Below are 24164 nucleotides of genomic sequence, written 5' to 3'. Positions count from 1 at the left end.
AATCATAATCATAGCAATATGTATACCTAACAGTGCAATTACAACTGAAATAGCAGTATGTATGCAGTATTCGGACCTGTTTGCTTCTCCAGTTTTCCTTCTCTTTCCTTTTATCAATTTACTTTTTCAGAGTGAAGTCTTGTTGCAAGTCTCTTTAGCAATTTCATTAATTCCCTCATTCCCCACACAAACTTCTATTTTTACCCTACAGCTCTTTCATTGACTTTTCCACATGCAAGCACTGGTTTTTTAATACATATGTCCTTTGCAATATATTAGTTTGTCCCAAATGATTCTTTCCACACTATCTTCTCTCGATCTTTTGCTCTGTCACAAGCTGCCTTTTATTTTTCCCATGCTGTTAGCTTGTTCTGTGTAAACAGCTCCTCCTGTTGTCCACAACTGCATCAGCCGCTTCTTTCAGCCCAGTCTCTATTGCTGTTTACTTCTGCTTCTCTGCAAGCTGTTTCTACTTTAGTACTGAACCCTCTCTGTTTCACCATCTGCTTCTCTGTCTGTCTTGCTGTTCTGCCTTCATCTCTTGCTGCCCTCAAGTGGATTTCTTTCAACCTCTCTCTCCTCCTGAGATGCTCTTCATGACTCTCCTTCTATTCTCTGCTTCTTGCCTGCTGACCTGGGATCCTTTCAGTGTTTTACCTGTCTTTTTTTTGTGAATTAGACTAACAGGTGAGCTTTTTAATTTGTAAGTCTGTCAGTCCAGATCCATTTTGTCTTGTTCCTTACAGCTACTGCTCTTCTCTCTTTCTCTCTGTGCATTCTTTGTTCTCTGTGCTGAAAAGTACAATTTTAATTGCCCCTTCCGATGAAGAGACAGGGCATCAGATACTGCTCACATTATAAAAATTGGTCATCTCAATAAGTCTCACACATGGACATGTGCCTTCCTCTTGCTAAAGAGCACCATGAAATCTGTCATTTTCTTATGTTTTTGACACCTGTCATGTTTAATCAGCTGTATCTTGCTGCAAGCAACATTCACTCCATTATTATGCAGGCAAGCAGCCACCACACCATGTGTCTTTGGGGGAGGGGGTCTCTACTTGCATCCAACTGTCCGACTATGTGAATTCTATCTTTAGATGCAATTCAGTTCATTTGGTGGGAAAAAGTGCTGTAATTCAAAAATCATAAAATCCTCTCATTTCCCATTTGCTCTGGCATATTTGCTAGCCCCATGGTTTCTTCTCATTGAGCAATTCAGTTGACACTTTAGTTTGCCAGTTTAATTCTCCATTGCTTTGTTCCTCTCACCTTCTTTGGCTTTTTTCCCATATCCAATCCAGAGTGCTTTGCTGGTGTGTCAAAGCCTTTTCAAGAATGCTGTATCCTCTGCAAATCCAGCCAGGATTTAACAATTTTCCCCTACATCTGATTCTATACCTTCACAGCTGGCCATCACATCCTCCATTCTCTTATCATCTTTTACATGGACTACTGTGTAGTCCTCAGCCACTGTTTTTTTATGAAATTTTTGCACTTTTCCCACAGATGTGACTGTCAGACCTGAGCTTAGCTATCTTGCTGAAACTTCTCCCAGGAAAGTCTGCCTTTTTCTTCTCCTGAAAGAATAAGAATGTAGGTGACAGACAGGATCCTCCCATTCCCAATGGGAGAAGGAGGAGGAGGTGGTCCTTTTCGCACCAAAGAAGGAATCATGCAAGGATTATAATCTCTGACAAAAAATCCCACTCATTTCAAAGGTAGAGTCTGACATAAGGCCACTTGTCTCATCTTTTGTGAGGCACAATTTCAGTCACACCATTCTCTGCAGGTGTACAGTGCCTGCCACTATAGCTATAGCATCCACTACATCCAAAAAGAAGTTGGCCTAATGACAGCTCATCAGATTAGCCACAGACAGACTCAAGAAGAGATCCTATCTGATCCTAAATTCAGGGAAGGACTTGATCTCTCTCAATACTTACCCCAACAGGAAGGACTCGAACCGGGAGAGGAGAGATGTGTATTTGAGGTCACATAGCTCTAGTATGACAAATAAATACATTTTCCTGTCTGATTTGTTCCTTTCACATGCTATCCTGTCAGTCAGTTGGAGGGAAGCAGTGTGTGTTGTCTGGCAACAAAGGAGACCTACCAGGACAATAAAGAAGTCAGCAATGGGTTGTTTATACAAGATTTCATTCCAGTTTGGTGGGGACCAATACAAATCATCAGCCCTCCTGGGGCCTGAGTGCAACTGCAATAGTATTTGCCTCCAAACGTCAAATACAAAATCCAAAAAAGGGCAAGTTTGGGGGACACTGGGAAGCCTACCAGCTATGCACCTCAAATACAACCCTGGGCAAGGAGCAACTCAGTATGCCACAAGCCATAGAGCCTTGGTGAAGGCTACATCTCCTAAACAGGAACTCTGGGACTCTGAAACTTTTCCACATCAAAAATGGAGACCTTCCCATCCAACCCAAAATGAAGCAAACTGGGAGGAAGTCCCAAGTCCGCAATCCATAAACTCTGAAGTCAGTAATGTGTTATGGCTTGTGCAATCTTGCAATCAGTGCATGTAGGGCTTTGGGCCACCTTGTGCCCAGTACTGACATTAGGCAGAGACTTTTAAATGTGTAATCTTGTGCCCTAGATCATCTCCAGTCAACAGTGAAAATATCTGATTGCTCATGCCTAAATAGAGGACCATGGTGGGCTCAGCCAGTGGCTCCTCCTCAACTAGGACTGCTCAGCTGCAGTGGGACTTCTCAGGCCAAAACAACCTGAATCATGACTGAATGACTCAAGGAGCCACTATGCACAAATCACTCTGCATGGAACTAAAGTGTGTCATACAAATGCTAAACAGTTGATGCAAACACCCAGAACTCCCCATTTACCAAATTCAGTCTTAGGTGCCAAATCTCCAGCCTAGGTTCAGGGGCCTAGGCAGAGATACCTTCCTCTGTGGTACATTTGGTTGAGGACACATAGCTGAAGTGACTTTTAGCTGCAGAGAAATATGGCTGTGGCTAATTCCCTGTGGATAAAGATAAGAATGCTGTGCAAGGCCCACAACTTCAATAACCACCACACCATACCGGGAAAATAATGTCCCTGGCCCCCAAGGTGACATGAGACATCAGGCAGTATGGCAGACATCAGGAGCAGGCTGGCTAGTGGACATGTCAGTGGCAGTAGAAATGCAGTGCACAATGGGCAGTGCCTTTATAATTAGTGTGTGCAGACCATTACCCCACTTCACAGTGTCTAGAGAACATTACCTAAAATGCATACTGGAGCATAAATGTGACTACAGTAGCATGCAGGATTTCCTCCATGCCGTAGCACACTTCAACATGTTGTAGTTACATAAGTATGTACTGTACACTGAGGATGACAGTTATTACTTCTTCTACCCCATGCACTTGGTTATTAAAGCTGTGGTTATGGCAGTGTGTGCTTCTCTTTGCCCACAGGGAATTTGCAACAGTCACATTTCCCTGCAGCTGAATGTCACTTCAACCATGTGTCCCCAACCAAATGTACCACAGGGAAATACCTTGCTGCCTACATGCCTGAACCTGCACTAGCAGCTTTAGCAGTGTTTGCCTTAACAGGCTCTTCAAGTTTTTGTTATATTTGTCATAATAAAAGGCAATACAATGTGCTGCCCATTTTATAAGAGAAATCAAAGCTTCTTTGCACGAAAGACACAAAATGGTGGTCAGTTTGTCTGACAAATTTAGCCTTTTCCACAAAGTATGTCTGAAATATGAAGGCGGGAGCAGCTGCTACCTGACATGGCTACAGTCAAAAACAAGGCAATGGCCAGTGTCTGGACACAAGAAGCAGATAATGTCTGACTTGATTACATTTATAAGTAAGGTGCAGAGCCTTTTCAATCATGACCCAGACATTCAAGGCGTTACACAAAGAGTAATACAAGAAATATAAAAAATATTTAGTACATGACAATTTCTGAGTATGCATTTAGTACACCTATCAAAATCAAACATCTTACTGATATCCAGACAGGCTAAGAATACAATAACTTCTCTAACTGTTATCTAACACAGCCACTGAAATGAATTAGGTACGCCCGATTTCTTTCTGCAATGAAATCATGCTGACTGCAATCATCTAGGTTAATGTATTAATGGAAGCATATATGCTGCTCCTGAATGTGATACCTTTGATTCCTTTTCAGATGTAATACTTATCACGGCCACAGTCTTCCACTGAAACCATTTTGGATTCACTGAACCAGTTCAAGAATCAAATTAGAGATTATCAGGTTAAGTCTTCTCATTAAATTCCCCTATACAGCCTGTCTTGTTTTCTTGGAAACACAAGGCTAGACTTGAGTCCTTTAAATGGTGCTAACACTCAAAAAAGGCCTGAGCATACAGAGTACAGCGAAGCTTCAGTAATCCACAGTACCTTTGCTAAGTGGAGGACTTGCTTTTGGAAAGGAATCAGAATACTCTTCCATTAAATTTATAGTCCCACCAAAAGTCACTACCTTAGAGGAACTATTGGATAACATAAAAATTCAAGCATATTTCAAGTTACAAAGCACTTTCATAATTTCAGAGAAAATGGAAATAAAGCATGTAAATATATTTGCAGCCACCTGTTTCAACTGCTCCTCTTTCTTCATGCTTGTGCAACTAAAAAGTCAAAATATTTAAAATTAGGTATGAGAGGCAAGTGTCCCTCCAAGGAGGGGGTAATGGGGGTAACAAGAAGGCTTGCTCTTTTGCAATAATATGACAACATTACTGGCCTGACCATGAAAACAAGCAATATTGACTAATGTGCACTCTGTTGTTTTGGAGTAAATATAGGGGGAATTAAAATGAGACATGGAAGACTGCCTTGAACTTTCCTTGTCACATAGGGAATAAATTGGCAGAGCCCTCATCATCATCATCAGAGTCGGAAGTCAAAGATAAACATATCCAAGTCGTGTAAATCTCCTCCTCTTCCTACTTCTGAAGAAAGCTCCTATCATAGAATCACAGGCGGTTACTAGGCTAATGCCCCTGAGGCCCTTACAAGCCTAGCCAAGAGTTTATCCCCCAAAAAAGAAACCTCAGTCAGCACCTGTCACCCCTGTCATTGAGGGACACAGGAAGAACTCCTGGGACAAATTTCAAGTTGCTCTTGAAGAGGGTCAGCAAGGTACTCTGTTTGACGTGTATGGGAAGTCTATTCCAGAGACTGGGCAGCCTCTGGGAGACAAACCTCTCTCTCCAGCAGGTTTTGTTGATGTCGCATATTAGACTTAGGCCTTTCGAATGGGTAATGCTTGAGGAGTTAGACTTACAGATATGGAGCAGCTCTAGTAGGGCAGGGTCCGAAACTGCCTTGTAGGCAAGACACAGATTACCTCTAAGCAATCTGTATGACATTGAGTGGAGTGATAGTGATTTGAGCCTGCCCGCATAGGACAGGTGTTGGAGGCCATGGATTCTGTTTGTGAGGAATTTCTGTGGCCTTTACAGTTGGTGCAGGTGTTTGGAGAGGCACATACCAAAGGGGAGTTTTACTCAATTATAGGCCTAATAAAAGAGGAGTACAGAGAGGTAATCACCTCCTTTTTTTCTGGATGCTGTCCCTTTACTTATGAGATGAACCATGTAAAAGGCTTTTCTGACCACTGCCTCCACATGATGGTTGAATGTGAGATTGTTGTCAACCTGAGCACTCAGATCTCTCATCACAGGTTGTGTGCTTAGGGGTTTGCTGTTGATGTGGTAATTAGTAGGGGTCAAGCTTTTGTCAAATGATATGATAACACATTTTTTGCATTTAACTTAAGGCCATGACTCTGACACCAGTCATTTCTTGCTGTGACACCCTCTTGCAGTATGTTTACATCATCTGGGGAGTCAATGACAGCACACAAACGTGGTCAGTCACAGGCCTTTTGTCTTTGCCTGGACCTCTGAGAAGTAGATGCCAAAAAGTAGGGGTCCCAGGACAGATCCCTGGGGAACACCACTAAAGACAGGTCTGCGGTTGGAGGTGAAGGCGCCTATTTTGATCTTGAGGGTCCCATCAGTGAGCCAGATGGACACCCACCTGATGAGACAGGGATTTACGTCAAGCTGTATTATAAAGTTTGAAATTATAGGAAATGAATAAGAGATAGCAGCTTTCCTATCAATAATATAATGCATTTAATAGAATAGTATAGTTTTACTTAAAGATAGCTAGGCCTAAAAAATAATGTCTTCTGAAAGCATACAAGCTATTTTTCATGTGAGAATGTAATAAAGATAAACGAACAGACAGCAGTCAGTGTAAGCTGTAACATGTGCTTTAGCATGAGCAACCTTAATTTTAAGCAAGTCCAAATGAATAAGTAACCCAGAAAAGGCTGAAATATCCAGCTAATGTTCTTTCAATAAACAGAAGATTTTTATACTGGATATTTCAGCCTTTTCTGGGTCTACTTATTCATTTGGACTGACTTATTTTGATGCTTATGGACCTGGTTACTGCTTGAGGTTGGTGCTGTTTTTTGTGATTAATTTTAAGTAAAGTAATGTGTGTGGGTACACCAATGATCTGGGGCAGTCATTCCAATCTGGAATTTTATTAAACTATACTATTCTATTAAATGCATTATATTATTGCTAGGAAAGCTGCTATCTCTTATTCATTTCCTAAAATTTCAAACTTTATAGTTCACTTAGTTACTTGGCACTGTAACTTTAAATTTTCCAACTCCCTCAGCAAGGAATGTCAGACCTCTCACATTTTAATTGCTTACACCTACAGACAGCAGATTTCAGCAGGAGAAGGTAGTTAGCAATTAGAAAAAAACTGCTAACAACTCTACAGATACATGAAGGAATCTTTGTAAATTTCACTCAGAAAAGAAAGTTCAACTTCCTTCAGCTGAATATTTCATGACTCCAAACAGAACATTTGCTAATGAAAAAAGAAGCCAATATCTTTGCAAATGCAATGAACTTGGCATTTTTCATCACTTTCGTCAGTTTATCTTATTTTTTAAAGCCTATTTTCCTACTAAAAACTCTTGTTTACTTTACGTCAAGGGCATTAATCTCCCTTGTAAAAATAAGAGAAATTATCTAAAGTTTAAATATCATATCATACAATCAGTGAACGTTTACACCCACCCAGCAGCCCAAGATCACGACATATTAACAAATTTGCTTCTATCCAACCTTTGTTGTCATACTGTAAAACCTAATATTTCTTGCAACTAAAACTTGCTTATTTTATTATCTTTAACACACACTCAATCACTAAACAGACTCCTCCCACATCTAAAATACCCTTGACTACATACTATACAAAACTGCTTAACTATACAACATCCAGTTTATACTTATATCATGGTATGTTTTATATTAATACTAATAAGAACAAAAATCATTTTACTTAGTTACTTTTTTATCCTGTTAGCAGTAGTGGTGCTGCGGTAGCGTTGTCGCCTCACAGCAAGACGTTGTCGTGTTCGATTCTCAGTTAGAGCATCTTCTGTGTGGAGGCATGCGTGAATGGGCGTGCCTTCGTTGAAGGTTGTGCGTCAGGGCTGGTAACTCAGCATGTAAAAATCCACTACCAAACATTAGCAGACCGGAGTTCCACTGTGGCGACCCCTAACCGGGATAAGCTGAAAGACACAACAACAAGTGTCCTTCTAGGCAATAATGATAAAATGGGGTAGATGTTATATAGTTCACACATAAGTTTAAGAAAGTGAAGACAAGTCCAGTCTTTCTCAGCTACTTTTTTTTCAAAGTCACATTTCAAAACTAACTGATGCTATATAGTCTCCCATTTATTCACTAATTTCAGTGCTGATCATCTTCCTGTTCATCTCCATCTCTAAACACCACACACACTGGTTCAAGTCCAAGGTACTCCTGATTCCTCTAGTTAACTCCAACACATTTTCCTGTCTCTCAAATATTTCCCTTTGGAATTTTGGAAAAGGTTTCACTGGCAATGTCTCTCTATGAGCTTTACTGTCAGACAAACAAGTCCCCTTCTGTTTACTGCTTCGCCTTTTCTTGGATACACTTTATTTTCTCCTTATCCCGTTCTGCATCCAAAATATCTTTGATGATCCAGGAAAAATATTTTGAAGACAGCTGGACACAGCAGCTTGAATCTCACTCCTCCCTTTCGACATTCCCTAATAAATCTGCTTCTCTTTTGCTGGTATACAGTGAGCAATCATTATCCACAAAAACTCCACTGTTTCCAGTTTTTAATACTTTCCCTTCTACCACAGTTACATCAAGATCAACTCCTTCTGCTGGTATGATTGCATCTTTACTAATATAGGTCTTGGCTGCTTTCTCATGGCCAGATTTAGAACATACACACAATGTGCCCTTTCAATTAACAAATCCTGTGGTTGAAAACCTGTACAGTTGCTTATTGCTGCTTTCATATAATTAATACAGTCTGTTCCTTCTATTTTCACTGGTATAGCTGAAAATCTCAGGTTTTGTGTGCTCAGTCTTCTACCTCTACCATTTTTGAAACCTCTCCTGTTAAAAATCTTCATACTGAGCCAGCCTTTTCTTCATTTCATCTTCCAAGTTTTGCTGTTTTATCAGTTCATCTGAATAACTAGTTAAAGCTTCTATTTTTTCCAGTCTTTTATTTGAGTTGTTATATTCCTTCAGTGTTTCATTTATTTTAATTACCTCTGAGCAAATCTGATTTATTTTTCCTCTAAATTACTGGAAGCTATCTCTTGTACCAAAGTTGAAGACTGAATTGCCTTTTGCTGAACAGCTGCATAATTCTTTCCAGTCAGTGTTTTCTCTCTACATTTTCTGGCCGACTTCCTTTCAGGTTCTACAAATTTCTTCTATGCAGGCATTCAGGCAGTGCACTTACTATCTAGTAAAGTACAGTTGTGTAAGTTGAACTTAGCATAACAGTAGATGTTCGAATGATCACTGCTGTAGTAGCCTTAGCTATATGAGGTTATAGCCTGCCAAAGATATGGCAGCTATCCAGCTCCCAAAGCTTCAGGGCACCTTCCACGTGTCCAAACTGTCAAGCAGCTCATGCTGAGCAGACTAAAATACACATTTGGAAATGAAGCCATCACAACTTTACTGCTGCCAAAGAGTACACTCCTCTGAGGCTTCCAAAGATCGATGGTTGGCTTGTCCTTTCCTTTGGGGAAAAAAAATTAAATTTTCTTAATTTTGTTGATATTTTATTACTTTCCTTTTTAAAGCTAGGAGTATTTTGTTTTAATGGATTGTCTCGAGACTCTAATGTACTTTGAAACCAAGCACTCATTTTTTTTAAAGTAAAGTAACTGAAAACATATGTCTGTGGAGAAACTGTGTTTATTTTTCTTTTGTGGGGCTAATATAGTATTTAAAGTGCTTTTTACTATGTGTTTTCTGTTGAAAATTAACTTTTGTGGAATGGTAGTGTTTACTGGCAATTGCTGTTTATCCTCCCCGGTAAAGAGGTACCATTTTTAGCTTGACATGGAACAGACTACCGGCCCCAGCATCGGTCCTTCTTAAAATTTTATCCCAGTCTTAAAAAGTATAACTTTCATGACAGGAATAGGGGATCCCAAGTGAAAGCCCAATACTGATAAGAGTTTTTAGTATAAATTAGAACAGTGGCTGCTGTTAAAAAAGGAATAATTAGTGGGGCATATAAAATATTGGATGATAACTATAGGAATCAATCAGAGGAGGTTGGAAAGGATTGGGAAGAGAAACTTGATAAGCAATTCACAAAGAGATAATGATGAGAAATATGTATGACTCCCAAATATGCAACAAAGTCTAAAATATTTAGGATATTTGCTTGGAAGTGTTTGCATAGGTATTTTTATACCCCTAAGCAGACTCCACAGAATATTTCCTCAGGCAGACTGCAAATGTTGGTGGTGTGATGAAACAGGCAATTGGGAGCATATTTTTTGTAAGTGTAATGACTTGGTAGACTTTAAAAATTCCATGCAGACTACTCTGTCAAAAATACTGGGTGAGCACAATGGGGGGTGAGTAACAAAATCATTTTTTGAGCTGTGATACAGAATCAGAACTCCTAGACATAAGTAAGGCCTTGCTGAGTTTAATTCTGTTGGCTGACAAATAAGCAATTACTAGAAAATAGAAATCAAACTCTAAACCAACCATACTAGACGTAGTGAATATAGTAACAGAGATAAAGGAACTGGAAGTGGGATCTTTAGAAAAGAGTAGAAGCAAATTACACAGCAAAAAAAAAATAGGAATTGTGGGAACAACACTTGTAGAACAATGTTTTGGAGGGGGAATGAAGTTTAGGGGGAGGCAGGAATTGAGTGAGCTATAAAATGTTAGATGCACAATGACTGTATAAAATATTATATGTGGTGTATAAAGCCTGCAACTGAAAATATGTCAATATGGTTTGTTTTCATTTATAAAAATGTACGATTGCCTATGTCACAAATGATAATTCAATAAAGATGTTTCTTGTTTAACAACAACAACAACAAAAATAAATGATTTACAATCCATTTCATCCTGGAGTTTTGACCCAATACAGTAAAGGAAAATACAGTGGTGTAAAATCTTACCATAACAGTGGATGTCCTTCTCTTCACTGTTGCAGTTTTCCTTCACCTTTTTTGGCTTTTTTTTGGCAGACTAATGGTCCTCAGGCCAGCAGAATTCTGTCATAGTATCCCGAGCCATCAGTTTAAGATGCTGGTTCTCCAGGTAAATGGACAAAGAGAGAGGCAATTATGTACGGTCTTAGGCACAAACACCTGGCAGACAGAACACACTGTACGATCATAGGAAGTACCTAAACAAGAAAGACAATGGTTGCGACAGTCTGTATGGGGAATCTGCCTCCCACACTGACATTTTCTGGATGACATGAAGACAATAACAAAGAAGAAGAACAAGAAAAGAAGAAACCCCAATGGGGCAGTTATCTGAAAATGTGGCTTGGTAACCAGCACAGCAGAAGGGCATTCAGAATAACATTTGGACCTAGCAGAAAAGAAGTTCTGAGCATCTGCATCTGTACATCACCTTTATGTCCTACGTTGCACACAGGAAGTTTACGTGTGACATATGGTGCCTACAAGAGCTAAAAGCTTTGGTGTACTGGCTGACCACTGTGCTATCCTTTTTAGATTTTTTAGGTGAAGAACACTGCAATAGTGACATGGATGGATCTTTAATGATCTGCTAATAGCATGAAATTAAAAGAAAAACTCATTTTGAGTTCTTTCCAATTTCTCATCAGGCTCTGAAACAGCTGACTGTGAGATCCTACTGGAGTGCCTAGGTCACTAGTGTAGTCTCTCTGGAGTGGTTTGCCTTCTTCTACCTCAATGGGGGCTGTTTTAGAAATTTTTCTTCTTACCCTTGACTGCGGTTTATCAAAATACTCCATTTTGACCCCATGTTGTTCAATGTGTACACTCTCCTTAAGAAAACATATACAAGTTCTTACCTCTGGGATGGGAAATTTGGCTAGGTTTATTATGGCCCACTAGTGTAGTTAACCAGATTGTTTAATGAAATCTTGGAAAGTGACAGGATGCCTGAGGAATGGAGAAGAAGTGTTTTGGTACTTATTTTTAAGAATAAGGGTGATGTGCAGAGCTGTAGTAACTGCAACGGGATAAAACTGATCAGTCACAGCATGAGATTATGGGAAACAGTAGTGGAGGCTAGGTTAAGAAGAGAGGTGATGATTAGTGATCAGCAGTATGGTGTCATGCTGGGAAGGAACACTACAGATGCGATGTTTGCTCTGGAGAAGCATAGAGAAGGTCAGAAGGAGTTGCATTGTGTCTTTGTGGACTTAGAGAAAGCATATGACAGGATGCCTAGACAGGAGTTGTGGTATTGTATGAGGAAGTCAGGAGTGGCACAGAAGTATGTAAGAGTGCTACAGGATATGTATGAGGGTAGTGTGACAGTGGTGAGGTCTGCGGTAGGAGTGACGAATGCATTTAAGGTGGAGGTTGGATTACATCAAGGATCAGCTCTGAGCCCTTTCTTATTTGTAATGGCGATGGATAGGTTGGCAGACGAGATCAGAAAAGAGTCCCCACGGAATATGATGTTTGTGGATGACATTGTGATCTGCAGTGAGAGTAGTGAACATGCTGAGAAGACCCTGGAGAGGTGGACATATGCTCTAGAAAGGAGAGGAATGAAGGTCAGCAGGACTAAGACAGAATACATGTGTGTGAATGAGAGGGAGGATAGAGGACTGGTGAGGATGCAGGGAGTAGAGCTGGCGAAAGTGGTAATGGTGAGTGTGGAAGACAGGTGAAGTAGAGAGTACAGGCCGGGTGGAGTGGAGGAGAGTGTCAGGAGTGATTTGTGACAGATGGGTACCAGTAAGAGTGAAAGGGAAGGTATACAAGAGGGTAGTGAGACCAGCTATGTTATATGGGCTGGAGATGGTGGGACTGACAAAAAGGCAGGAGTCAGAGCTGGAGGTGGCAGAGTTAAAGATGCTAAGATTTGCACTGGGTGTGACAAGGATGGACAGAATTAGGAATCAGTATATTAGAGGGTCATTTCAGGTTGGAAGGTTTGGAGAGAAAGCCAGAGAGGCAAGATAGCATTGGTTTGGACATGTGCTGAGAAAGGATGCTGGGTATACTGGGAAAAAGATGCTAAGGATGGAGCTGCCAGGTAAGAGGAAAAGAGGAAGGCCTAAGATAAGGTTTATGGATGAGGTGAGAGAGGACATGCAGGTGGCTGGTGTGACAGAGCAAGATTCAGAGTACAGGAAAAAAACAGAAACAGATGATCCGCTGTGGCGACCCCTAACAGGAATATCCGAAAGAAGAAGTGTACATAGCCCAGTACTAACCTATGAACCTACAATGGAAAGAATTACACTACTACTGCTCTACAGATGACAAAGTTAAACATCTCATTCACTCAGGACAGCAGGTCAGTTGTGAAATCCCTGGTGGACAATATCGGCTGTATGCAACAGTGAATGACATAAACGGTGCTTAGATTCTTCCAAGACAGTTGATGCCAGCTTGTTTAATACTGTTACCTGTGGAGACCAAGACAACTGTCAGGGATGAAATAAACTGCAGAGAAGTGGGGGAAGGGGCAGCCTGAGTGATATGCCTTTATGGAGATACATCCACTCCATAACTCACTGGTTGATGTTCTTATCATACAACAGCATATGCCACAAGAAAAAGAAAGTGCCAACTCACTGCAAAAAGATGAAGGCACCACTCCTCTCTGCTCAGCCTGGGCTGGGAAGTGGAATGAATGGGACAGTAGTGGGGAAGAAGGCTTAATGGACAAACCAGAAGATGAAACAAACACAAAAATTTGAATATAGTTTAACTAGCACAAAACATATTTGCAACTTAATAAAAACTACAAGAAAAACCTAGCCAAGATGGAGTTGTCACTGTGTGATACTTTAAATCTCCTGTAAAAGAGGCCCATGGGATATATGCAAATAACCCCTTAAGGTCGTCAAGAGTTTCAGCAGTCTGGCTTCTGATTGTCCATGACTTATTACTTTTTCACGTTATTTTTGTAAATTTAAATGTTATGTATTCATGTCTCTCTTGCATGCTTGTAAGGAGCCTGGGCCATGGCTGAAAATAGTAACTCTCAACAGTTCCCTAACAGGTTAACAAAAATGAAATAATTGCTATGTTTGTACATGTCACACTTAGGGACTTGCGTCCCAGCAGTGAATCCCTATATAATTTGAGCGATAAGTAAAGCTATATAACCTTGCCATTATTAAGTTCTCATGTTTGTATCTAAGCACTACAATCCACATTAACCACTTTATCCCACCAGAGGACCTGCCTATGGAAGCACATGCCTTGATTTTTACAATCTATGCTTACATGATTCAAAACCTGATCACTTGCAGCTCATTTCCCAGCTACTGACTGGGGCTGCTCACTGCCACCATATTGTGTCAGCTCTTTAAAGCTTTCACTGGATAACTGTAGCATCTATAAGGGTTTGATAACATTTTCTTTTTTTCTGGCCCCAAGTGACTTGGGTTCCATTACTTCTAATAATTGCAAATACCATGTCATCACACTTGCAATATCCACTCTTTCACTATCGTGCTGGTCATAGTTCCGGTGGTGTGGCTTGTGTTTGGAATCTACTGCTACAATAGCTTAAGAAAGCCACTATGTCACATGGTACAAAGAGATCCTAAAGATCATCCTTTTGACCTAGCCTTCAGTATTTTATACTCCTAATAACTTGAATTTTGCTTTAAGATTCTCCCTCTTATAGACTGCTTTACTCGTATATATCCAATGTTCTTACATGTACATTTAATTTGTTCTGAATAGTGCTTAGTGGTAAGCATTTACATTTGAATTCTGAGAGATCAGGTTAAGTGAAACAGGCATCGGGACTTAGATTTGGGAGGAAATGCCTAAGGCGGTCACCCAGGAGCTGGGGCAGATGAATGCTCTGGTATATATGCAGGTATAAATTGAGTTTTAGAAGAGCAGTTGATCTGGTAGCAAGCAAGGCCAGAAAGGTATCAGAGAGATACCAAGATGGGACTATATAGGCATTACTCTCAAAACTGTTACCTATGTTAGCAAGCTGAGGAACGAGAGCATCAGAAATTATACTGACTAGCTGCATTAATGGACAAAGGAGAAGAGCTTGAGACTTGTAGGAGAACTGGGAAATCTGATAAATAGACAAGCCATGTGACATGGACAGGCTAAACCCTAGCCTAAGACTGACTGTTGTACTCGGCTGAAAAGGTTTGCCTTCAGAAGTGTACCTCAAACTAAGCTGGAATATTGGGGATCACAGAACATGACATGGAAGCTAATCATCAACATGGCAGATGGAAAACACAGACACAAAACAGCACAGAAAAGCACACTAACAGATTCCAAGCTCCAGGGTAGAAAGGAAGTGAGAACTGACTGATGACTTAGACCATGAAGGCTTAGCCAGCTGGGGCATGACTGTAACAGAAAAATCAGAATTCTGAATGAGGTCCTAGCTATGGTACAGGGTGTCAGGTTTGTCCAGTTAAAGGTGTTTTTTGTAAACTATAATCACAACACTGTGAAATTTACAGTAGAAGTGACAAGAGTAAGAATCCAAAGGCAAAAACAATGGTGTTAATGTGTGGATTATACCAAGCTAGGGGACCACATAAAAGAAAAGCTGGACATCTAGAGCCAAACTGGCAAGTTAATAAAATAGTAAGATATGCAACATTCACGAACTTGGTTTGAGGACGGGGACAGAAAGGGAGAAGAATGTTAATGTAGGCACAAATATACACACCAAGTTAGTGACTTCTTTTTATTAACACTTTGTTGTCCATGTTTGTCCCCCAAGGGCCTTATTTCAGAGTAGATCCAAAGTAGTAATTCATTCTGCTTAAGGGAAGTTTGGGCAGGGCAGCATGGAACTTAACCTCCTCTTTTCAATAGGTACTATGGGATCTTTAACACCCACCTGAGGCACCATGAAACTCAGGCAGATGGGGCCTCAGTTAACATCTCATCCGAAGGACAGGACACTCAGTGCAGTGTACTGGAAACGAACCCACATCTGCATCAAAGGTGTGTATGTTACCTACTAAGCTACTGAATAGGACAAGATAGGGCACAGAAGAGGTAAAAGAAAGGTGTGAAGAGGTGTGCAAGGACACTAGGACAAAGCCATAGCTGGGTCCTCTATCACCTGGGGCATGTTTCCGACCTAGCATCTCACCTCCTCAGCTATTCATTTAAACAGCCAAAAAAAAAGAAAGTCCACTCTCTTAGGCTGGTGTCTAAGTGACATCCCAGTCTCTTCCCCCTAGCTTTTCATTGGAAGAGCAAAAACTATTTTTCCTTTTCTTTTTTTTAAAACTGTGGCCTGCTGATTGTTACATTTGTAGCAACCAGATGGCTACTGTTACAATACACACAGGAAATAATGAGAACAGACTTTCTATACAGGCATTTAGAAAGAAGTATGCAGGAGCTGCACTACAATGACCGCACCCCCAAAATCGTTGCACCTACAGCATCTGCTCTTTTCACTGCACCTTTGCAATGAAGCCAGAGAAGGTGCAAGTCAAAGGGTAGTAGAAAGAATGGCTCAATAAAAAAAACAAAGGTTTTCCGGTACACAAGAAAAAAGGAGATGGGGACAGCCTTCTTTAGAATGATTAAACACAGAGATCAAAGAAGGCAAAGACAGAGCAGATGTAATGTATGAACAGTTTGCCTCCATACTCATAAAGGAAAGGGAGAGGAAGTAGACGCACTGGGAAGGAAGCAAGCAGAGTGGCGCAACACTGGACAGATACAAGAATGAAGCAGATAAGGTCTAGAGGGAACTGGCTTCACTAAGGGACAACAATGCACAATAATCAGGTCATTGTATTGAACCATTGATGCACATCTCCAACAGATTCTAGACCAGTGCAGAAGTATCTAAAGATATGGAAAGATAGCAAAGAGGAAGCAAGAAAAATACAAGGTGCTATAGGCCTCTTTGTTAGCCTAACTGCAGTCATATGGAAGTCACTGGGAGAATCCTGAGGAAAAAGACAACTGCTTTCCTAGAAGGCAACAGTCTCCAAGACAAAAATCAATATGGATTCGCAGCCACAAGGAACTGTCAGATAAGCCTGAGCCAGTATTAAGACAGGGTGACTGGAAAACTTCAGAGAGAGTTGCCAGTAAGTTTTCAGAAAGATGTAGGAGTCTACCCTCTACTAGCAACTGCTAGGAAAACTGCAAAGTGTGTATGGGAGGGTGAAGGTACAAGAACAAGTCTGAGGAGATGGATTATGACATGGCTCAAGGACTGGACATACAGCATTATGGGAACAGGAATAAGGGAAGTGATAAGTGGAGTACCACAAAGGTTGACCCGGGTCTTTGTTAAGTATACCAAAAATGCAAGAAATGGTTACGAACATAAACTTTAGGCAAAACAACAAAAAAAGAATGTGGAATAGTCCAAAGAGCAATCCAAAACACTTTATTCCCCATAGTACAAGAAAAAACTGTTGGTTAAGCACTTTCATCACAAAGTGACATAATCAGAACCAAGAACAGTAAAAAGTAAATCCTTTTTTGTATAAAAAAGGTGCCAAACAAGTGCTAAACCCCTCCTCAAATTAAAGAGAAAACATCCACAAAACTGCTGATGCAACATTCTACAATAAAGAAAATGCAGTTAAGAAAAAGAAGTGTACAAAATAAAACGCAGAATGTAAAATATTGCAATAATAAAATATATTTTTAAGGAATATTAGCCCTTCTCTTAAGCTCACTGGAAATAGATATAGTGTCATTCAAACCCGGAAAACTGCAGGCATCAAAGCATAACTGCCAAAGCATTTCCCTCTGCAGTAAAAAATTCTGCCAGTCTCCAAGAAAAACACCAATCTTGACTTGCTCTAGTACCAAAAATTTAAAATGTCTAAAAACCAGCGCACAGCCCAGCATGTCTAGCCAGGGCACTTTTGTTTTCATTTTTCCTGATGCTGTAGTCATGCTGGTAAATTCTTTTATTAAGGGAATTGACAGTCTTACCAATACAGAAAGACATGCAATTCATTGAGAATTTGCTAATGGTCCTTGAGGATGGTATCTTGGGTCATTTTGTCTCTGGATTACCAAGGCTGGACACAGGTACTTTTTCAGTTACATCTTTTTTTTGATTTTACTGTTTATAATTACACCAACCTGGCTGTGGGGCCTGAAATCATAAAGTTTTTTTTGAAAGGGTTTAACTTTATACCAGCTAGTAAAGCCTCCGTGGAGGACACCATTATTGATCTTAAAATCTTTACTAGGAAATTGAATCTTGGGTTAATTATGGAGGATCATGTATCTTACCAGCATGCTGCTACTGGTCCAAAGAAAAAGTGTGATCAATCCCCCCCTGCACTCTGTTCTATGTGTCTTTGAAAAGATGCGAGAGAGATATTCAACAGGATTTGTCCTCTGAGCAAGGGGGATCAATGAGAAAAGAAAAGAAAAAATTCTACAATATGACACCTAACGAAAGGGCACTCCTTAATGAATTTATTAAGGACAGGAGCATTAGGTGCATGAAACCAGACAAGGGGAGGGTTCTTGTTATTATGGACACTCACCACTACGCTGGCAGATTATATAAATTGCTAAATGACTCCAATGTATACATTGTTGTTTCGGGCAACGAAATCAACATTGCCCATCGAGCTATTAGGATAGTTATGGATAAACTGTTGGCACTTGACTGTATTACTGGGAGTGTTTATGACTATTTGATGGTTGAGCATCCTGTTAGTCCCAAGATTTTTGGAATTCTGAAGATTCATTCTTCTTTGGACAATCCACCTCTACGTCATATTGTGTCGGCTCGGGGCTCAATAACTGAGCCCCTGGCCAAATTTACTGATCACAAACTCAAAAAGATCTTGTCAATGAGATCCCAAGAATCCATGACAATATGTGGGAAGGGAGACAAGTTAAAGAGAGTTGATTCCAGTGGTACTATTTTGCTTGCAATGTGTGACATTCAAAGTTTGTTCACGGTCATCCCACAGGACGTGGGAGAGGACTGGTTTGGTCAGGTGGTTACTAGATTTGGTGGTCTTGATTTTGAGAGGGTGCATTTGGTCACTGAACTGATGGAAATTGTACTTGGCAACAACTTCCTATCATTTGATGGTGAGTTTTTCAAAGCAATATCAGGTGTGGCCAAGGGTGCATTCTGTGCCCCCCCTTTGCCAACATAGTTTTGCTTAGTTGGAAACTGGACTTTGTCTTCAAATGCCCTGAATTTAAGAAATGTATGGGCTATTTCAGGTTTTTGGATGATTTGTTGATAACATAGGATGGTCCCCATCAGGATTTCATCCAATTTATGGAAGTCTTGGCTACCAGCACTTCGTTTTTTGAGTTTACGCACACTGTTAGTGCAGACAGTATTCACTTTCTGGACAGAGATTACAAAGCTATCTGATGGAGGTTTTGGAACAGAAATATACCGGAAACCTACTTTCTGGAATGCTTTTCTGTCTTTCGACAGTTGCCACCCTTTTTTCATCAAAAGAAGGTGGTGGTCAAGAGTCAACTTATTAGAATTTCTAGGTTGACATCAGACAATGGCGCTTGCTTGAAGCAGTTTGATCTTTTAAAGAATATGTTTCTTAATACAGGACATCCGCAGGACTTGTTGAATAAATTGCAGGATGAAATATGGGCCCTCAGGGGTGAATGTTATCCTTCTATTATTCTTTCTGGCTTGGTGCATTTGCAGGATGGTACCAGCTCATTAGACAACAAACACAACATGGTTTTACATTATTCCCTTGACATTGGAGATATCCAGAAGATTGTACAGAGAAATTGGTACCTACTTTCTAGTGATGTGGATATCAACAAGCATTTTGCTGCTGCTCCATCATTTACTTTTAAAAAGAAGAAGAATATAAAATCATTACTGGAAATGCAGGTGGCTGGGGGGGGGGGTCAGCCCACCCAGTACAAGGAAATATGGACACTGCAATCAATTTCCCTTTATTTGTTTATCCCCGGGTGACACGCGGCTGTCCAGGTTGACTACTGTTAGCCATGGGGGCAAGTTTAACTGTGACTCTGAAAGTTTTTTTTTATCTTGCTTTCTATATCGGTAAAACTGTCAATTCCCTTAATAAAAGAATTTACCAGCATGACTACAGCATCGGGAAAAATTACAACAAAAGTGCCCTGGCTAGACATGCTGGGCTGTTTGCTGGTTTAGACAGTTTAAATTTTTGGTACTAGAACAAGTCAATATTGTGATATTTTACATTCTGCATTTTATTTTGTACATTTATTTTTCTTAACTGCATTTTCTTTATTGTCGAATGTTGCATCAACAATTTTGTGGATGTTTTCGCTTTAATTTGAGGAGGGGTTTAGCACTTGTTTGGTGCCTTTTTTATACAAAAAAGGATTTCCTTTTTACTGTTCTTGGTTCTGATGATGTCACTTTGTGAAGAAAGTGCTTAACCAACAGTTATTTCTTGTGCTACGGGGAATAAAGTGTTTTAGATTGCTCTTTGAACTATTCCACATTCGCCTTTGTTAAGCACTTATCATTGTGCTCACTTCAGACATATCCAAGAGAAGAGGACCAACCTCTTTAATGATGAAACAAAGGCAAGCATAGCAGTGGAGGATGAGGGAAAGTCTAAATAAGTACCTGAGCAGGCTGGTCAAGTGGACAGAAATATGTTAATTAAGGTTTAATGCAGATAAATGCAAAATACTACATCTAATACCAAACAACCAGCTCCCTATAGAAATGTCAGTACTCAAAATATCAGGTGCTGATACATTGAAAGAAAAAGTCCAAAAAACCCAGAGAGAGAGTGAACCTCAAAGAACACTCTTCTCCTTTAAACTTTCTATTTTTGGGGGCAAGCCCCCTGCACCCCTTGATTGGGAGGGAGGGCAAAAACTCCACACTCCCCAAACTTATATATACCAACTCGGAGCTTGCCATTCCTCTGAGAAAAGGGAATATTCCTGGAGCAGGAAGAAGCACAGGCAGCAGACTGCAGAGGGTTAATCTCTCTTAGATCTGCATAACTGCTTCTTTCACAGAGATGGTTATGGGTCCAGGGAATGGTTCAATGGGAATTGACGGTGGAGAAGGATACACTGAAACATTCAAGAAGACACAAGATGAAAGAGCATGAGGTAAACAGAATATTAAAACCACTTAAAGGGCTGAACAGAAGGGTCAAAAGTCTTCCGCCATCAAGCAAATGCCAAGTAATGTACATGCATGAGGAACCTCACACTGTGCTAGATTTCAGACAATGACAAAAGCTACAATCAGAACATAAAGTCTACTGATCACATACTGTTTTGTAACATCTGTTGCTACTTCACTCACTACTCCCTTCCCCATGTCAAACATGTAAATGATCTAGTATATTTTTCCTGGTCACAATACTGTAATTAAGACAAAAAATTAAGTTGGGAAAAACTGTGAAATCTAGCATTTGCAAGACCTGTCTGCAAACCACAAAAATGTCTGTACATTGTAAGCCTGTTTATTCTTATCACACACATATATATACACGAGACGTTTCCATGCTAAATTTGGTTGTGGCACTAGTATTTGCTTTTATAGAGATTGCTATTCTGCTGTAAAAAAATAAGTTGGGCTTTATACAATAAATTCCTGCATCAGAGTAGATAAAAAATGTACCCCCTAGAGAATGAAGAAAGGAACATCATAAAATAAAATTTGCACATAAAAGTCAGCTTAGCAGATACCACATGCATTTCTTCTAAATTCTGGAGTGACCTTTTCTCAGTACACAAAGTTCAGGGTACAGCACTGAGAGCTGTACAAAAATACTAGATGAAGGCAGCTGGCTTGTAAACTGAGAGAAGCCTATGCATTATTACTCATAAATTCAGAATTTCAGGAATCTATAAAAAGTTGCCGACTTACTTGAAAAACCTCTGGCTGGTTCTGCTGCTGTTGCTGGACATGCTGTTCAGCAGTACTTCGAGTATGATGTTGCTGACCCTGCCACTGAGGCCAAACTCCAACTCCTTCTGCCTGTCGGGATTGGAACTGTGCATTGGGCTGTCCACTTTCGGCAGCTAGTAAAAGTAAAAAAGGTGTTAAAAAATAACCTCGAAAATTAAAGAAATGTGTACAGATACTAGACAAAGTAAATGCTATGAACAGTATCTCTTAGGAAATCCATCCATTACCTAGAAGACTTAGAAGTTAACTGTAATTTTATCTTACAGAGTTTATAGGTTCATAAGTACTAGGCTAGCTGCCCTTCCTTGTAGGTCATTTTAAGTGTAATCAATTTTCTTTTAATGGTGAGAATCAAACCCTGTCTCTTTTGTCTTTGAGGTAAACAGGCATAACCATTAAGCAAATTCCCAGTCCCTAATTTTTATAGGTTACACTACAATTATGCAATAAGAAATTATCTAAAGAGCTGTTCAAAGTTATGGATAATGCCAAATACATGAAACAATTACAGCAAAGACTATGAAATTTATCGGCTTCTGGTTTTATTACCTTGCATCTTAAACCAAAAAGGACTTCATTGCAGTAAATATGGTAATGTCTACTACTGAATTAACAAAGATTCAAAAGCATATCATTCAAACTTGACTTAATGAGAAAAATGTGCTCATATGTTTTGAGCAGCTTTTATTATTTATGCAACCAATCACAACTTAGGGGTTGCATATCATTACTCGTCATGCTTACAGAAAAATCTGGAAGCCAAGCCTGAATGTACTTTGAAAGGACTATTTAACAATCAACTTGAGTACCATAAAAACTTGGTCAAAGACATATCATACCATCCCCAAATATTCTGTTAAACCAGACAAATTTAGAATTTACCTAAGCTCTGACAGATAAATTCAGTAAAAGAAAAATACCACAAAATAAATTACACCACTCTGCAACACTTACTGTGATGCTTTTTTTCACATGACTTGAAGAAATGATTAGGTATTAGCTCTAAACACCATGGGCCGGATTCCAAAAGACTTGCTGCCAGGCTGAGATCAGGTCTTTTGAAATCTGGCCCCTAGTGAAATCCTGTTTAAAGATAAGCCCTACAGTGAAGTAAGTCACTTGCACTGACAGCATATCCTTTGGAACCTAGCCCCATTAGTCTGGACAGCTTGAAATTTTGAAACAGTATCCTTTCTTCAAAGGGCAGTAACCACAAATGCAGTAATCTTAGGACAGTGTGCATCAGCAAAGCCCAAATGCAGTACTGAAGCACAAAAATACTATTTCTTTCAAATCTTCAAAATTTCTATCATAGTTAAGGCCCTTGACATTTCAACAGGCATTTCTTCCTTCTTGCAGCCTGGACAGGCAGTTTGCACCGATAGGGACAGCAACTGGCATTTCAGCAAGCCAAAAAGAGGTTATGAAGGGACAGGAATCTTCAAGGCTGAAGAAAAGGGTTCACTGGTTGTCCCTTTCACATGCCATGAACTACTGTCAAGATAGTAATGCGGATTACGTTATCCTTAAAAATAATATGCAAAGATGTTAAATGCTGGCAAAACCACCAGCCAGTGCTTATCAGTTGTTCAGTATGTACTTCTCTCCTGAAACATACTGAAACAACTGAAAAACCTTTAAAGCATTTACTATCAACTAAAAGAAGGCAGTTGCACGTACAAGATTCCAGTACTCACTTTGCACTGTCAGACAATGAAAAGCTTTATTGTTTTAGAACCTCCATATGGTTTGAGGAAGGGTGCTAAAAACAGATATGCCCATAAATGCTAATGTTTTCAGCAGAAAATACAACCCAAACTGTCTGCTCTGCCTGATCAATTCTGCCATACAGCTATAGCCTTTCCTCCCTTTGTCATCAGGGAAGCATTCAGCACTGTGTTGTGACCACACTGTCAGAATGTACAGGCGAGTGGAAACGGTACTTTTGCTTGTTTTACATTTGTTTACAAGGTTGATGGACTGGTTTAACCTTTACAGCCAAAACCCACACTATATCACTTTAATCCCATCAGCACCTAAACTCGAGTTCAAGACCTTAACAGACATGCAAGGAGAGTTGCATCTATCTGAGCTTCATTAAAAGCCACATTTTTTCTAAAAAATGAAATTTTAGGCAAGCATGACATTAAGGCTACCTGGACACCAGCAATCTGCTAATAAAGGTAGAAAGAGAATGCAGAAGCAGCAATCTACTTCTCACATTAGCACATGATCTTTAAGTTACTCAGGATAGAGCAAACAATCACGGGTTGTAATTAAAATGTGTTAAATGCACAGCATAACTAGTCAGTACAGGCAGCCACCTTGTCCCGTAAACAGACGGCGGGCAATTCAGTTACAATGCACTGTAGGCAGCCACAGCTTTTCCTGCAACTAGATTAGAGACACAACAGAGCTGTGTTGTATCACCTTAAAAAATTCAGAGCATGCGCACAGCCACAACTTGGCAAGAAATATGCAGATGTGCTGGTCGCCATTAAATTACACAACACAAAGTATGCTCCTAAAACTGTTGGCAATTTGCTATCTACCTGAGTAAAAAATCTTTTAAGTCGGCTTGGGGTATAAAAATACTTATGCAAATGCTTTCAAGCAAAAATCCTATACCTGCTGGATTTTGTTGCTTACTTGGGAGGCACACGTGTGCCCCCC

General features: G+C 40.0%; 1 protein-coding gene across 7 annotated transcripts in view; it reads right to left on the bottom strand.

The window, feature by feature from the left end:
* The window catches only part of ARNT (aryl hydrocarbon receptor nuclear translocator), a 2399029-nt gene that overhangs the window by 102669 nt on the left and 2272196 nt on the right, over window positions 1-24164 (bottom strand). For all 7 annotated transcript variants that reach the window (XM_044080044.1, XM_044080045.1, XM_044080042.1 and 4 more), the window contains one exon: window positions 21450-21604. In XM_044080044.1, coding sequence (XP_043935979.1) covers window positions 21450-21604 — 155 coding nt within the window. The remainder of the gene's footprint in view (window positions 1-21449; window positions 21605-24164) is intronic.

This window comes from Protopterus annectens, chromosome 8.part0 (assembly GCF_019279795.1).
Source record: "Protopterus annectens isolate FY-2018-M chromosome 8.part0, PAN1.0, whole genome shotgun sequence".
Lineage (NCBI taxonomy): Eukaryota > Metazoa > Chordata > Ceratodontiformes > Protopteridae > Protopterus > Protopterus annectens.
This window is presented reverse-complemented; position numbering and strand designations above follow the sequence as displayed.